Source organism: Cynara cardunculus, unplaced genomic scaffold, assembly GCF_001531365.2.
Source record: "Cynara cardunculus var. scolymus isolate 2C unplaced genomic scaffold, CcrdV1 Un_Scaffold_1147, whole genome shotgun sequence".
NCBI lineage: Eukaryota > Viridiplantae > Streptophyta > Magnoliopsida > Asterales > Asteraceae > Cynara > Cynara cardunculus.
This window is the reverse complement of record NW_020200689.1, coordinates 1-14,563: the sequence shown is the minus strand read 5'-3', so window position 1 is coordinate 14,563 and position 14,563 is coordinate 1. Positions and strand designations below refer to the sequence as shown.

The following is a 14,563-nucleotide window of genomic DNA, read 5'->3' as shown; positions in this document are numbered from 1 at the left end:
CAGGATCCCTGAAATTAGTCGAGGAGCACACAAGTTGACCTGAAAATTCACATTCAAAATAAAATAAAAATTGATGGGTCTGTTTTCTAGGTCTTTTGAGATTAGTCGAAGTAAATGGGTGTTTGAGATTGCTTATAACAACAACTTATTAACTTATTCTGATGTGACATCAGTAATAAACACTTTTGAATGTTTGGATAAACAACTTATATCAGTGTCAAACCGATAATAAAAAGCTTTTAAAAAAGTTAAACCCTTATAACTTATAATAAATTGATAAATATTTTAAAAAAAAAAGCTATCCCTAATACCCCCAAGTATGAACACATGTATTTTATGTTCATGAAAACGAAAACAATCCGTTTTATTTATTTGAGATCACGTGGAATTTTCTTCTTCTCTAGAAGGAAAGTGGTCATCACCAACACAATCGATAAGAACACAATTGTTCTTCAAGATTCTGGTCATCGGAAATGGGAATCAAATCCATAATTTCAGCTCTGTTTCTTCTTCAAGCAATCATCATCAATGGCGCCATAGCTCAATCTCCAGATTTCGGCATTTATAAGTGCAGAAACAACACCAATTTCACCACCCTTACTTACCCAAAAACCCTAGAAGCTGCACTCGCTTCCCTCACTGGAAACGTCGCAATCCACGGTGGTTTTTATCATTCCTCCGCCGGAAACAATACCGATACACCGGTTAACGCCGTCGCGTTGTGTCGAGGTGATATCGGACCGCAAGACTGCGAGGATTGTGTGAAGAGTTCGATCCCGTCGCTCCGGCGGAATTGCCCTAACCAGAAGCAAGCGGCGGCGTGGTACACGAATTGTATGGTGCGTTACTCCGATCATAACATTCTCGGAGTTATCGATAATTGGACATTTTATGAGTTATGGAACACGGCGATCGTTTCCGATGTCGATGAGTTCAATAAGGCTCTGAATAATTTGGCAACTAGGTTACAACCGGAAGCTGCCGGAGGAGATTCGTTTCGGAAGATGGCGGTCGGAAATATAACTTTTGGGCCGGATTCGTGGACGATCTACGGGATGATGCAATGTACTCCTGATTTATCCAGAGACCAGTGCAGAGAATGTTTGAATGATACAATCACCGGAATCCATAGCTGTTGCAGCGGCAGCGTCGCAGCAAGGGTGTTTTATCCGAATTGCTTCTTTCGGTACTCCAATGAACATTTCTACCACGATCCTCCGCTGATCTCCGCCCTATCGCCGCCGTCTAAGTTCACTTCAGGTACTGATTTAACTACTATTCATCTCATATTTCCGTAACCATTGTTAAAACACTTCGATCTGATCAATTTTCATCAAATCCGTCCGGATAATCCCAAATTCAACTTCAATTTCAGTTTCAATTTCAATTTCGATATCAATTAGGTTATAAATCGAGTTTGAATCCGATCGAATGCTTCCTAATCAGGCAAAAAAAGCAACACCGTTTATGTGGTGGTTCCGGTAATCTGTGTTTCTTTGGGGCTAATTGCAATCGGAATCTGGTTCTTCCTTACAAAAACACGGCCAAACGACGCCGTATCAAAGAAAGAGTCCATCAGCAGCTTTTCTTCTCTACTTGCAGAACAGAAACCGATTTCGACAAATGATTCTTCAGGTATTTTTCTATGATAAACCGAAACTAAACTGACGATCAATTGGGTCGCACGAATCGGCAATTTTGGATCACGATCGAAGGTGTTTTTTGTCCAAAATTGACGAATCTTGCAACCCGTAACTGTCGTTTTGTGTATTTTCGCAAAAATGATGGTTTCTTTGTAACGAAACAACAAAAAGGTTGGTTCGAAAAGCGATTCCTATATGAATTTTTCGTGATTTTGATATGATTTTGTGTTTTGTTTAGTTGAAATGGAGATTGTAACGATACAGTCTTTGCAATATGATTTGCTGACGATCGAAGTTGCGACAAACTACTTTTCTCCAAAAAACAAGATCGGTAGAGGCGGGTTTGGTCTCGTCTATAAGGTACGAAGATTTTTTTGCTATGAATGTTGGTATTGGAGTCAGATATGGATCGTGAAATGGGTTTACAGTAAGTCGGGGATTTTAACGGAAACAACGTCTATCTCTCGGGATGGACGGAAGGTCTGGTTACACCATAACCTCCCCAGACCCAGCTTCGTGTTGGATTTATTGGGTTCGTTTAGTTTGGTTTGGTTTTGTCTGGTTTTTGTCATAAAACCAATCCAAATGAAACAAACCCAGTATATCCATTTCTGACCACATTTTCCACAGGACCCTCCTATATCTTTATATGTGTTGATCGCCTTCTTATACAAGAAGTAGGTATACTTAATGCATTAGCTACAACACTGCACGGGTCAATACGCACATCGCCTAGCATCCATTGTTTACGACCAACTGGATGTGGGTCGGAGAGGTGGGATGTATGCAAATATGTCCTCTATCCCAGATAGTAGGACCCACCAGGAGGTGGATCAGAGGGGCGGAATGTATACAAATATATCCTCTATCCCACTATTTCTGTGAAGATTCTTGGAATTCGTGAATAAGTGTCAGACATTCGTATTTTAGTTTGTTCTAGAATAAAAATCTGCTTTCCGATTTTACCCTTAATTATGAGATGCAAAAATTCATTATGCTCTTTGTTATTAAGACATTATTGTCATTTAGTTAATTAAAAAGTGTAATAATTATATATTTCAAAAACTATGTGTCTTTTCCATCATCAAAATTTTAATTTGGGACGATTGTTGAAACGCATTTAGTTTCCTACAACCAGTCGGAGTTAAAACCTGAATCTTTCGGTATGATTTTGCATGCTATACGAGTTAATTATCGATTAAATACGCAGGGTGTTCTTCCAAAGGGGCAAGAAGTAGCGGTGAAGAGACTATCGGAAACATCCGGGCAAGGCGTAGAAGAATTTGTAAACGAAGCTGTTTTAGTGGCGAAGCTTCAACACCGAAATCTCGTTAGGCTTTTAGGGTTTTGCCATGAAGCGAAGGAGAAGATCCTCATTTACGAATATGTTCCGAATAAAAGTCTAGACTACTTTTTGTTCGGTTAGTCCCAGATACACTATTCGTGATTTTGGTTAAATCTTGACTCGCTTTATTTCGTATCTGTATTGATTAAGCTGTATGTTTGACTGATCAATGTAGATCCCGTTAAGCATGGACATTTGGATTGGACGACACGGTGGAAAATAGTTGGAGGGATTACGAGAGGAATGCTTTATCTACACGAAGATTCACGGTTACGGATCATCCATCGAGATCTCAAAGCTAGTAATATCTTACTAGATCAGGACATGAATGCAAAAATCTCGGATTTTGGATTGGCTAGGATTTTTGGAGTAGATCAAACGCTCGGAAACACGAAGAAAATTGCCGGAACTCTGTAAGTTCTCATCGTTCGTTTATCCTTGTAGAATGAATTATGTCTATATATTTTGGTGAACGATTTGTGGAAACAGCAGTTCTACTTTGGCGAGATATTGCAATTATTGTTGTGTGAATGTGTGATTATAGATCTTAATCATTTACGGAGAATACGACCTCTAATCTCGAGACGTTTTGCTTGCAGTGGATATATGGCACCGGAGTATGCAATGCATGGTCATTTCTCGGTAAAATCAGACGTGTTCAGCTTCGGTGTCATAGTTCTTGAGGTTGTTAGTGGTCGGAGAAACTCTAGCTTCTATCAACGAGATGATGTCGGGGACCTCCTACTCTTTGTAAGTAAACTCACTGATTTTCGCTACAAATTCCAACATGTAGTCCCGTATCGGGAGGTCTAAAACAGTCACTAATTGTATTTTCATGATGCAACGGGGATCACTTGATAGGGTCTCCAAGTGTTTCCTTTTTTTTAAGTGTTATATATATAGATGTATATATAGGCGAAGGAACGTGTGAGAAGGAGAGTTAAAGTGAGAAGCGTAAGAAGGGATCTGGACCCTTGATCGCCTTTAATCTCGAACCCACCTATGAATCGTGCTTGATATGGCGGTGCATTCTCATCCTAATGTGCATCCAATGATCCAAGGGTGAAGATCATTTCTTACGCTTTCCCCCTTAATTCTCCTTCTCACTGGAACTCAACCTTGTGTGTGTATATATATGTATGGGGAAAAAGCTCACACTCTCACCTTTGGTGGGGCTGTTGGGATTAGAGATGCACAGCCCGAAACCTGGCCCGAAAGCCCAGGCCGGCCTTAAAAAGCCTGATGAGGCCAACTTTTAAAGACCCGTTACAGCTTGACAAAGTCCAGAGAAGCCCGATTCTTTTGACCTGAAAGCCTGGTCTGGCTCAAAAATCCTGGCCTTTTTATGCTTACTGAAAAACGAGCTTGAAAGGTCAGGGCCAAGCCCGAAAAGTTGAAATGTACCGGTAACCTGCGGGGCCATTGAGCCTCTGACAAGTGTTTCCTTCGTTTGTCATCTTCACTTTGCGGGTTTAGTCTCATGATCATTCAATCTTTCAGATCATAAAATTGAACCCGCAAAATAAAATGGCTTGAACAAATTAATGGATTCATGAGCCTAATTTATCATACTTGACGTAGGCTTGGAAAAAGTGGATGAGCGGAAGCCCGTTGGAGCTATTGGACCCGAGAATTGCGGAATCTTATTCGAGAAACGAAGTGATCAGGTGCATCAACATCGGGTTATTATGTGTGCAAGAAGAGGCAGATGCAAGGCCTTCCATGGCTTCAATTCAGAACATGCTCAATAACAACTCGATTACTTTACCAACACCAAGCAAACCTCCGTATTTTCTTTCCAAAGCGCTCATGTTAGATATCTCTGGGGATGTCGATAAGTCAATTCCCATGGTTAATTCCGAAGACGAATCATCGATCACCAAAATGCATCCTCGGTAACCAATGAAATCGTAGTTATTTCATGTACAAATGTAACGATGGTCAAACATAATACCCATTTTTTCTTTCGGGTTTTTGATCCGCGTGTTTGGGTTCGACCCCGGTTGGTAACGTAAAATGCAACTACAAAGAGGAATCGATTATTTTTACCCGTTTACCGTCCATCATGGGAAAGGAAAATTGTTGTGTCCCGAAATCAGTATTTGTTGTATATAAATATTATATATATATATAAAACTACAATTAACATAAATAATATTAACCAATATGCTTCTATATGTTTCTTTATAAAAGTGTATGTGGTAAAACTATATTTGGATTAATTGATTTGTTTAAAATGACATTTTAGTTGTTGTAAAAGGTTACATATTTTCTTTTGATATTTAGGGGCTGTTTATCAAAAACTCAATAAGTGCTTATCAGTAAAATTTAACACTAAAACTTACTTATCGGGTAAGATTTTAGTCCATTAAAACAACACCATATGCAATAATTTACCCGATAAGCTCTTATCGTGGTAAGAGTTGTTGTCTTCACTTACCCGGTAAGAGTTGTTGTCTTCACTTACCCGGTAAGAGTTGTCTTCACTTACCGGGTAAGACTTTTGTTCCTTGTCTCGCTATTACCGAGTAAGATTCTTGGTTCTTGTCACATTCATCTGATAAAGTAATGTAACATGGTAAGCGCTTACCTGAGTAAGTGTTCGATAAACGGCCCCTTTAGGGGCCGTTTACCAAATACTTACCCGGGCTTGTGTTTATCAAGTCATGTTACCTCACCGGATGAATATGGTAAGGACAAAAATTATTACCCGGTAAGAGCGAGACAAGGACCATGAATTTTACCCGGTAAGTGAGGCCGACAGACTCTTACCACGGTAAACGCTTATCGGGTAAATTGTTGCATACGATGTCGTTTTGGTGGGCTAAAATCTTACCCGGTACGTAAATAATAGTGTTAAATTCAACCAGTAAGCACTTATCAGGTAAGTGTTTGGTAAACGGCCCCTTAGTATTGCGGTATAAATTTTACCCCAAAGAATATCTTATCAACAAATCGTAACAAACAAAAGAAAAATAGTTCATCTATCGGGAATACGAGTCCTTCATAGATACATCCTTCGCCGCATATCATCGTCCATATCTTGATGTACTTTTCGAATGGTTAGGATCGCTCTTATTTGAAATACGCTCTTTCAGTAGGGGTTTTCGGGACCTGTGATCGTATGTATGTAAAAAGCAGGTTCTGAAGGGACTACAAGGGTTAGAGAGGAGCTACCAAGCATGAGAACGACGGAACCCATGGTGGGCCTGTCGTAATCATTTTCTTGAACGCATAATAGACCAATGTGGATGCATCTAATCATGTCATGTTGGGAAACCGAACCACCTCTAAGCCTTGGATCGATTAAACTTGAAGCCGTGCCATTTCTCCAACGTTTCCATACCTGAACATGTATAACTGAAAGTTATGTCGTAAGAAATAAAAAACGTATTTTTAGCGTCATTTAGGTAGTCCCTTTATTGTAGATACCCAATAATTCGTACAAACTTACAAACCCAGTTTTCAAGTATTGTTTCATATATGAAACAACATGTGTAAAAATGAAGGGTTTATATAGTGTTGTTTCGTATGTGAAACGTTAATGGCTGTTTTTTTCCACACACAAAACTGTATAAAACATTTCACATATAAAACAACACTATATAAACACTGAATTTTCACATGTTGTTTCATATATGAAACAACACATGAAAAGAAGTTTATATAATTTAGCGGGTTTATAAATACTGTATGTCTGTGACTGAAAGTTATGTCATGAGAAATAAAAATGTATTTTTAATGTCATTTACTTAGAGTCCTCTTATTTTACAATTCTAATAATAATTCTTACAAACTCACAAATCAGTTTCAAATGTTATTTTATAAATGATACAGTACATGTGAGAATACAGTGTTTATACAAGCTTGTCATATGTTGAACATTGAAGATTGTTACTTTTTTCCACACAAAAACAATCATGAACGTTTCACATGTGAAACAACACTGTATAAACACTGCATTTTCACAAACATGTTGTTTCATATATGAAACAACAATGAACTGGTTTGTATGTTTCTATGATTTATGAAATTTGTAAATAATTGTACGTCTACAACCGAAAGTTATATCATGAGAAATAAAAATGTATGCTTAACGTCATTTATGTATGTCATATACCAACACTCACATGGCTAAGAAGATCCTCTACCACGACTCCGTTTTGGAAGCTATGGTTTTTGCGACCCGTTACGATTTCGAGTACTAAGACGCCAAAACTGAAGACGTCCGATTTAACGGAATATTGTCCATGCAATGCATACTCCGGTGCCATGTATCCACTGGTATGACAAGAATGCGTGTTATTCATGTCGACAAAGACGTTTATGTTGAGAAAATCTTTTTGCAACATAAATTTTGTGACGCCCTTTCGTCAAATACTTACGTTTTCGTGAAATATCATAGTGACCGTTTCAGCATTTTATCGATAGATAGTTGCACATAAAATCCGTTTTTGGAAGGAAAACTTACTAGGTTCCGACAATTTGACAAGTGTTGGCTTGGGATTCTTCAGGGGTGAACAATCTTGCCATACCAAAATCTGCAATTTTGGGATTCATTTTGGCATCCAACAAAACGTTACTTGCTTTCAGATCTCGATGAATTATTTTTAATCGCGAATCCTCATGTAGATACAGAAGTCCCCTTGCAATACCCCCGATTATTTTGTATCGTCTTTCCCAATCAAGAGTTGCATGCTTCGTTGGATCTAAAATATTTAAGATCAAATTGAATTCATATATATATATATATATATATATATATATAGACATAATCATTTACAAACCTAATAAAAACTTACAAACCATTTTTCATGTATTATTTCACATATGAAACAACATGTATGAAAATGCAGTGTTTATATGACGTTGTTTCATATATCTGCCGGGATTGTGAAAAAAAAAGTACCGAACATGCAGATGAAAGACTGCATTTTCACATGTGAAACACATCAAAGCTTTTAGCAAGTTTGTTTGTAAAACAAGGGGACCATACATATACATACATATTATATACTTAAAAAAAACGTATACATACATATATACATAAGGTTGAGTTCACGTGAGACCAAGGGTTTTTCGTGAGACCCTTAATATCAATTTATGTTCATTGATCAACTTTATAAGCTAATGATCTAATGGTCTAAAGTTGCACGGTCACAATTTTATGATCATTGAAAAGTCTCGTGGCAATTTTGTGATTATGAATGTTCAGATTGTAGATCTAATCAAAGTGTTGAGAATTGGTCTGATGGGTCTCAAGAAAAACCTTTGGTCTCACATGAGCCCAAGTCTACATATCATATACATACATATATATATAGAGAGAGAGAGGGGGGGGGGAGGGAGGTTCAAATGATAATAGTAACAAAATAGAAGACAAAAACGTGTAAAATCACATGTGATTTTGCACGTGATTTTAGTGTAAAATTACATGTGATTCTACACGTGATTTTAGTGTAAAATCACATGTAATTCGACCGTTTTCTTATTCTCCTATTTAGTTATTCTTCTTGTATAAAGCCGACTATATATATCGTATTTTTTTTTGATATTATGATCTCAAAAATAGTAAACATACCAAATATAAACTGGTCTAGACTTGCATTTTGTACAAACTCATACACCAAAAGTCGTTCACGCCCTTCGAGACTATACCCAAGGAGGCGCACCAAATTCCGGTGTTGAAGCCTAGCAAGTAACAAGACCTCGTTCTTGAATTCTAGTTCTCCTTGTCCCGAATCGCTCGACAACCTCTTCACTGCTATTTCTTTTTCGTCTTGTAACGTACCCTGATTTTTGTTAAAGAACTTAACGATTTTCCAAATCTAGAAAAATGGTTTTCCGTTGCAAATATCACGTTGCAAAACATTAATTTTTCTTGTAGTATATTGTTTACCTTATAAACCACGCCAAATCCACCTTCTCCAAGCTTATTGTTCTTCGAGAAGTCATTTGTTGCTGCTCGAATGACACCAAAGCTATATTGCAACGATTTGATCGTGGTGATTTCATCGGTATCTCCATGATGATGAACTAGAATAATCGTCATAGATATTAAATAACTGAAAATCGTAATGCAGTAGCAAGAAACTACGTAAAAATAAAAGAAAGATGAACTCGTACCTGCTGAAGGTCGTTTTCCCAATTTTCTTTTTCTTCTTATGAAGATGTAAACGAGAACCACAACCACTATCACAACACTAATAACGGTTGCAACGACAATTGCAACAATAGTCGTGTTATTACTACTATTACCTGAGAATCTCATTGAAAATCCGTCATAAATATTTTGCAACGACATAACTGAAAGATCATTTGTTTCTATACGAATTGAGATTCTAAATCCGTAAGATTGTTCTTTTCATACAAACGGATTTGCAACCGAACAACGGGTTGCAAAACATCGTTAGAAATTTGCTCATATGCTAATCTATGGAATAAAAATCCAAATTGGACATGTGAATACGGGATGTATTTTATTGATAGCTTACCGAGTAAAAGTTCGTGAAAGTCTGTGGTCATTTATATGGTTTATAATTTATTGCTATTTTTGTTTCTGAATTAATTTCTATCTTTAAAGTACAAGAGAGCAAAACAGTAAAAAATTGTAGACTATAGGGACCAAAACAACAATTAATTTATAAATTACAAGAATAAAAATAAAAATAACAATAAATTATAATTCATAGGGATAAAAACAACAATTTCTAAACTATAGGGACCAAAAATGTAATTTACTTTTATTCGTAATATCAAAATGATGCATTAAAAAATAGGATTAAATGCAAGAAATAACAACATACTTTCATAAAATTTCTTATTATAGCATACTATTTTTGTTTTTCTTTATTACAATAATGTACTTTCAAATTATTTTTTATTAACACAACGTATTTTAAAAAATCTACCCATTATAGCAATGGGTAACTTGTTACCTTTTAAACCGGTTAAACCCTTGACTTTTTTTGCTTGTGTTGCTTTAATGAGGTGATATGGATGACACATCATTTTGATAACTTGGTTAAAATAAAAATAAAAACCTATTTCAAATTATTATTAGTGATTTTCATTTTCTATTGCTATGATTTAAAAAAAGATTTAATTTTTTTTTATTTTTTTTATTAAGTTGCATGCAATTTAAATATTTTAGAGTAAAATATTTCTTAAATAAATATGCTACATTATTTTTGAGATATATTTTGTTTGTAAAAAAAATAACACTTCTTATTTTATGTTGTTAAAAAAAATACATATCTTTTAAAGTTCTCTCTAAAATGTTAACGAATGTGTTTTATAATTTTTTAATATTGTTATATTAATAAATAATTCAAAAAAATTTAATTAAATTTAATATATTTATACGTCAAGTATAAATTTTTGAACAAATATAATATTTTTTTGGTAAAAATAAAAAAAACAATTCTTACTTTCTTCTTTCAAAAAACACATATTTTTTTAAAAATATTAGCGAGATATGTTGTGTTTTACTAGTTTTATTGATATAGGTATATTAATGAATAATTTAAAATTTTCTTAATTCATTTAATATATTTATTAAATATAACATGTAAAATATCTAAATATTAAAATTAAAAGTACATTGTTTAATAAGAATTAGTATATGTTATAATAAAATAATTTTGAAAGTACAATGTTGTAATAAAAAAGTCATATCACCATAGTACATGTGGACAACCTATGTCGACAATGAGGTGACATGAAAACCTGGTATAATGGGTAAATTTAAATCAAAAGGTTATCCTATGCTATAATGAGTAAATTTTTTAAAAGTACAATATTCTAGTAAAAAATAGTTTGAAAGTATATTGCTTTAATAAAAAAATTAAAAATACAATACTATAATAAAGAAATTTATAAAAATAAATTGTTATTTTATGTATTTTACCCTAAAAAAATATGGTTATGATAAGCATGAATGAGTAACGGAGCATAAACTAACATACCTTGAGGTGGTGACGGTGGTGGTGGTGCCGGCACAGGCACCGGCGAAGCCTTTACCGGCGGCGGTGAAAGAACCACAGCAGAGTTATAGAATCGTAAATTTGAATACCGAAGGTTGCAACTACGATACAGAATTCGTACATCTAGACTAGCATTACAACAATTTGGAATCGAGTTAGTTGCAGTCTCTAAGCAATTATAGCATTGATCCTTTGATAAATCCGGTGTACACTGCATAAGTCCATAGATCGTCATAAATCCGGGCCCCGGCGTCTGGCCGGAGGCGAATTTCCGGTGCGAATCTCCTCCGGCAGCTTCAGTTCTTAATCGATCCATCAACGGTCTCAGATCACGATATAACTCCTCAACGTTCGCGAAATTGTCCACAGAAAAAATCATTCCACCAGTACCGACCATATTTCCTAAAATCGTCTCGCCGGTATACCTCAACATACAATCGTCGTACCATACCGTCGCTCCTTTCCGGTTAGGGCAAAGCTGTGTTGCGTTAATATTTGAAACATTTATGCAGCTCCGGCAGGTATCTAGCTCGACGTCGCCTCTACACAAAGCGATTGCGTTGACTGTGTCTGATGATTCACCGGCCGATCCGTTGAAGAAACCGGAAGCGGCGGTGTTGGTGGCGGAGGTGAGGGATGAGACGACGGAACCGAGATTCGTTTGGTAAGTACTGTTTGTTGTGTAATTGTCGCCTTCACATTGATGAAATAAAAATCGAGATTGAGATTGGGAAATTAGGGTTAACAGATTGAAACACAAAAACAGAATCGATTTGGGGGTGATTGAAATCATGGTGAACAACTTTTCTTCGATTCAGTGATCCGCCCTGAACATGGATATGAACAGAAGCAAAATCTTTGACTTTTAGCTTAACTTTGACTTTGACTTTGACATTTGTTTATCAAATAAATTAAATATTGATTATTGACGTGTTCTTGAGGGAGACACAACTAATTGACGACAAAACGTAGGATTTGGTGTTGAATTTGGGAGAAATTACTAAAATACCCATCACATCATTTATATTTCCTTTATAACCATCTTTTGAATTTATTGACGGGTTTAGTCGGAAATTACGCAAGTGATATTATCCAGCTTACGTAATCCATTTTTCGGATTAAAAAGATGAAGAAAAATGGGCATTACACAAGTTGCGTAAGTGAATATGAGATGTCTACGTAGGCATTACGTAAGTATCACTTACATAACTTCGTAATATCCATTTTTTCCTCATTATTTCAATCTGAAAAGTGGATTATGCAAGTTGGGTAAAACTTTTACGACGTTTGAAGAAAAGCTACCAAGTAAAGAAACATATTGAACCCATTTTTGGCCCAACATCAACGTCTTTATGAACGCATATTAGATGACAAGTGAGCGTTTGCTAATTGTGGTTTATTTGGTAATGTTTAACGGTCTTTTTTCCATTTCGGTATTCAACAAATTTTACCGACTTTTAAATCTTGATATATTATCTTTTATCGGGAATAAGTTTCAGTATAATACCCTCTGTTAACTGTTATTATGTACTATCTTTTTCCCAGTCAAGAATCGCACACTTTATTGGATCTAAAAAATTTAAGATCAAGTGCTTTACAATAAAATCAAAAGTCTATAAGATCGTATTATTTCAAAAAGACAAACTAAGATGCATCTTTTATAAACTCACATAATCATTTAGACCTCTTGAAGTTGAACCCTAAAAAGCGAACCGAATTTCACGGTTGGAGCCATGCAAGTAACAAGACCTCGTCCTGGAACGCTACTTTGCCTTGGTCCGAAACCCTCGACGAGCTCTTGACTTCTTGTCTATTTGTAACTTACCTTGAGAAATTTAATAAACAAAAAACGAAGTTATTTGAAATTCTAAATAATTGAAATTATTATTATTGTTATTATTCTCACAATCCCACCAATAAAAATAATTGAAATTAGATGCTTAGGATTAGAGATGGCTAAATGGGCCCGGCCCGTAACTGCCGGAGGACCGGAACCGGGACCAGAACCGGCCCGGGACCGGTATAGACCGGTTGTGGACCGCCGGTTATGAACCAGTTATGGATTTTAACATTTTCTAGGACCGAGACCGGAACCGGTTATAGGACCGGACCGGCCCGGCCCGGTCAACAAAAGTCAACGTGTATATATATATATAACAAAACATATTTTTAAACGTATATATATAACAAAACATATTTTTAAACGTATTTATAATAAAAGTATTTATATAAAACATATTAAAAATAACATATTACAAACATATTAATAACATATTAAAAATTTATTAATAAACAAAAATTTGAAAAAAAAATATTTTTTTTGGCCGGGACCGAAACCGGGACCGGATTCCTTAACCGGCTACCGGTAAGCTTGACCGGTTACAAGGTATTTCACCGGAACCGGGACCGGTTATGGCAGGACCGGTTACCGCCGGTTTTTGTCTTGATTAGGACCAGTAGGGACCGGTTAAGGACCGGCCCGGGACCGGATAAGGACCGGCCCAGGACAGGCCCAGTACCGGATTTTGGCCATCTCTACTTAGGATAGATAAAATAATACATTTTATTAAATGTATTAAATATTTTAATAGTATAACTGATGTTGTAATCTTCAAATAAAGAAACTGTTGATAATAACCAAGAACTCTGGAGATTGGTATTTCTTGTTATGATTATACATGTGATGTACAAGAAGTTTATTTTGGAATTTTTGAGTTGTAAATTTTGTATTATAATTTCTTGTACTAGTGAGACCAATATGGTGTAATTTGTATTTCTTTATATATGAAGTACATGTTTATATGCAAATGTGGAAATGAGATATTACATTATGATTGGTTGAATGAAGTTTGTACGGTTTGTACAAATAATGTGGTTTGCAAAGTAAACCTCCTCCCCTCCGCCCCCCTCTCTCTCTATACACACACACACACAAACGTGAAGGATCATGTGAGAAGGAGAAATAAGATGAACCGAGTACGTGTGAAACAAAATACAATAACATGTTGGCTTACTTTACGAATTGACAATTTCATACACATAGTCCCTTTCATTAATACACACATACACACGTGAAGGATCGTGTGAGAAGGAGAAATAAGATGAACCGAGTATATGTGAAACAAAATACCATAATGCGTTGACTTACTTTACGAGTTGACAATTTCATTCATACAGTCCCTTTCATTGAAGAATGATCAGCAACTTCTAAATTGATTCGGGTTACCGAGAATACTTGTATTTTAAACCCAAAAATAAGCATTCAATCAAATAAAACAGTGTGAATATCTATATTTATACTATATTACAAAATATTTGATAAAAACTCTTAAAAATCATTTTTTATACATGAAGTACTTTTTTATTGATGCACATTACTTAAAATTCAAAATTACAAGTAAATTGTGCGTAAGTACAACTTATTAAAGCTACATGTTTGAATTTGTGTAACTAACTACGGATAAACATAATTTTCATTTTAAAATATAAAAAATCTAAAATATATTTAAGATAATTATCGAGTTCTAACAGAATACTTAATTATTACCTTTATAAAAAATTATATTATTAAATTAAAATTATAAATTATT

The 14,563-nt window shown here is 35.4% G+C and overlaps 2 protein-coding genes across 2 annotated transcripts; one reads left to right on the top strand and one right to left on the bottom strand.

Moving 5' to 3' along the window:
* The first annotated feature begins 473 nt into the window (after window positions 1–473).
* Window positions 474–5,072, top strand: LOC112502259 (putative receptor-like protein kinase At4g00960). The gene is made up of 7 exons (XM_025106126.1): window positions 474–1,260; window positions 1,447–1,635; window positions 1,882–2,003; window positions 2,854–3,064; window positions 3,164–3,401; window positions 3,588–3,738; window positions 4,570–5,072. Exons 1-7 carry the CDS (start codon window positions 474–476, stop codon window positions 4,885–4,887), a joined length of 2,016 nt encoding a protein of 671 aa, XP_024961894.1. The 3' UTR covers window positions 4,888–5,072.
* A 950-nt stretch (window positions 5,073–6,022) lies between these two features.
* LOC112502256 (cysteine-rich receptor-like protein kinase 10) lies at window positions 6,023–11,766 on the bottom strand. Its single transcript, XM_025106122.1, has 8 exons — window positions 10,970–11,766; window positions 10,419–10,421; window positions 9,109–9,239; window positions 8,888–9,024; window positions 8,570–8,780; window positions 7,460–7,697; window positions 7,119–7,269; window positions 6,023–6,334 (listed from the first exon to the last, which is right to left on the bottom strand). The coding sequence occupies exons 1-8, from the start codon at window positions 11,764–11,766 to the stop codon at window positions 6,083–6,085; spliced, it is 1,920 nt and encodes a 639-aa protein (XP_024961890.1). The 3' UTR covers window positions 6,023–6,082.
* Window positions 11,767–14,563: the final 2,797 nt, after the last annotated feature.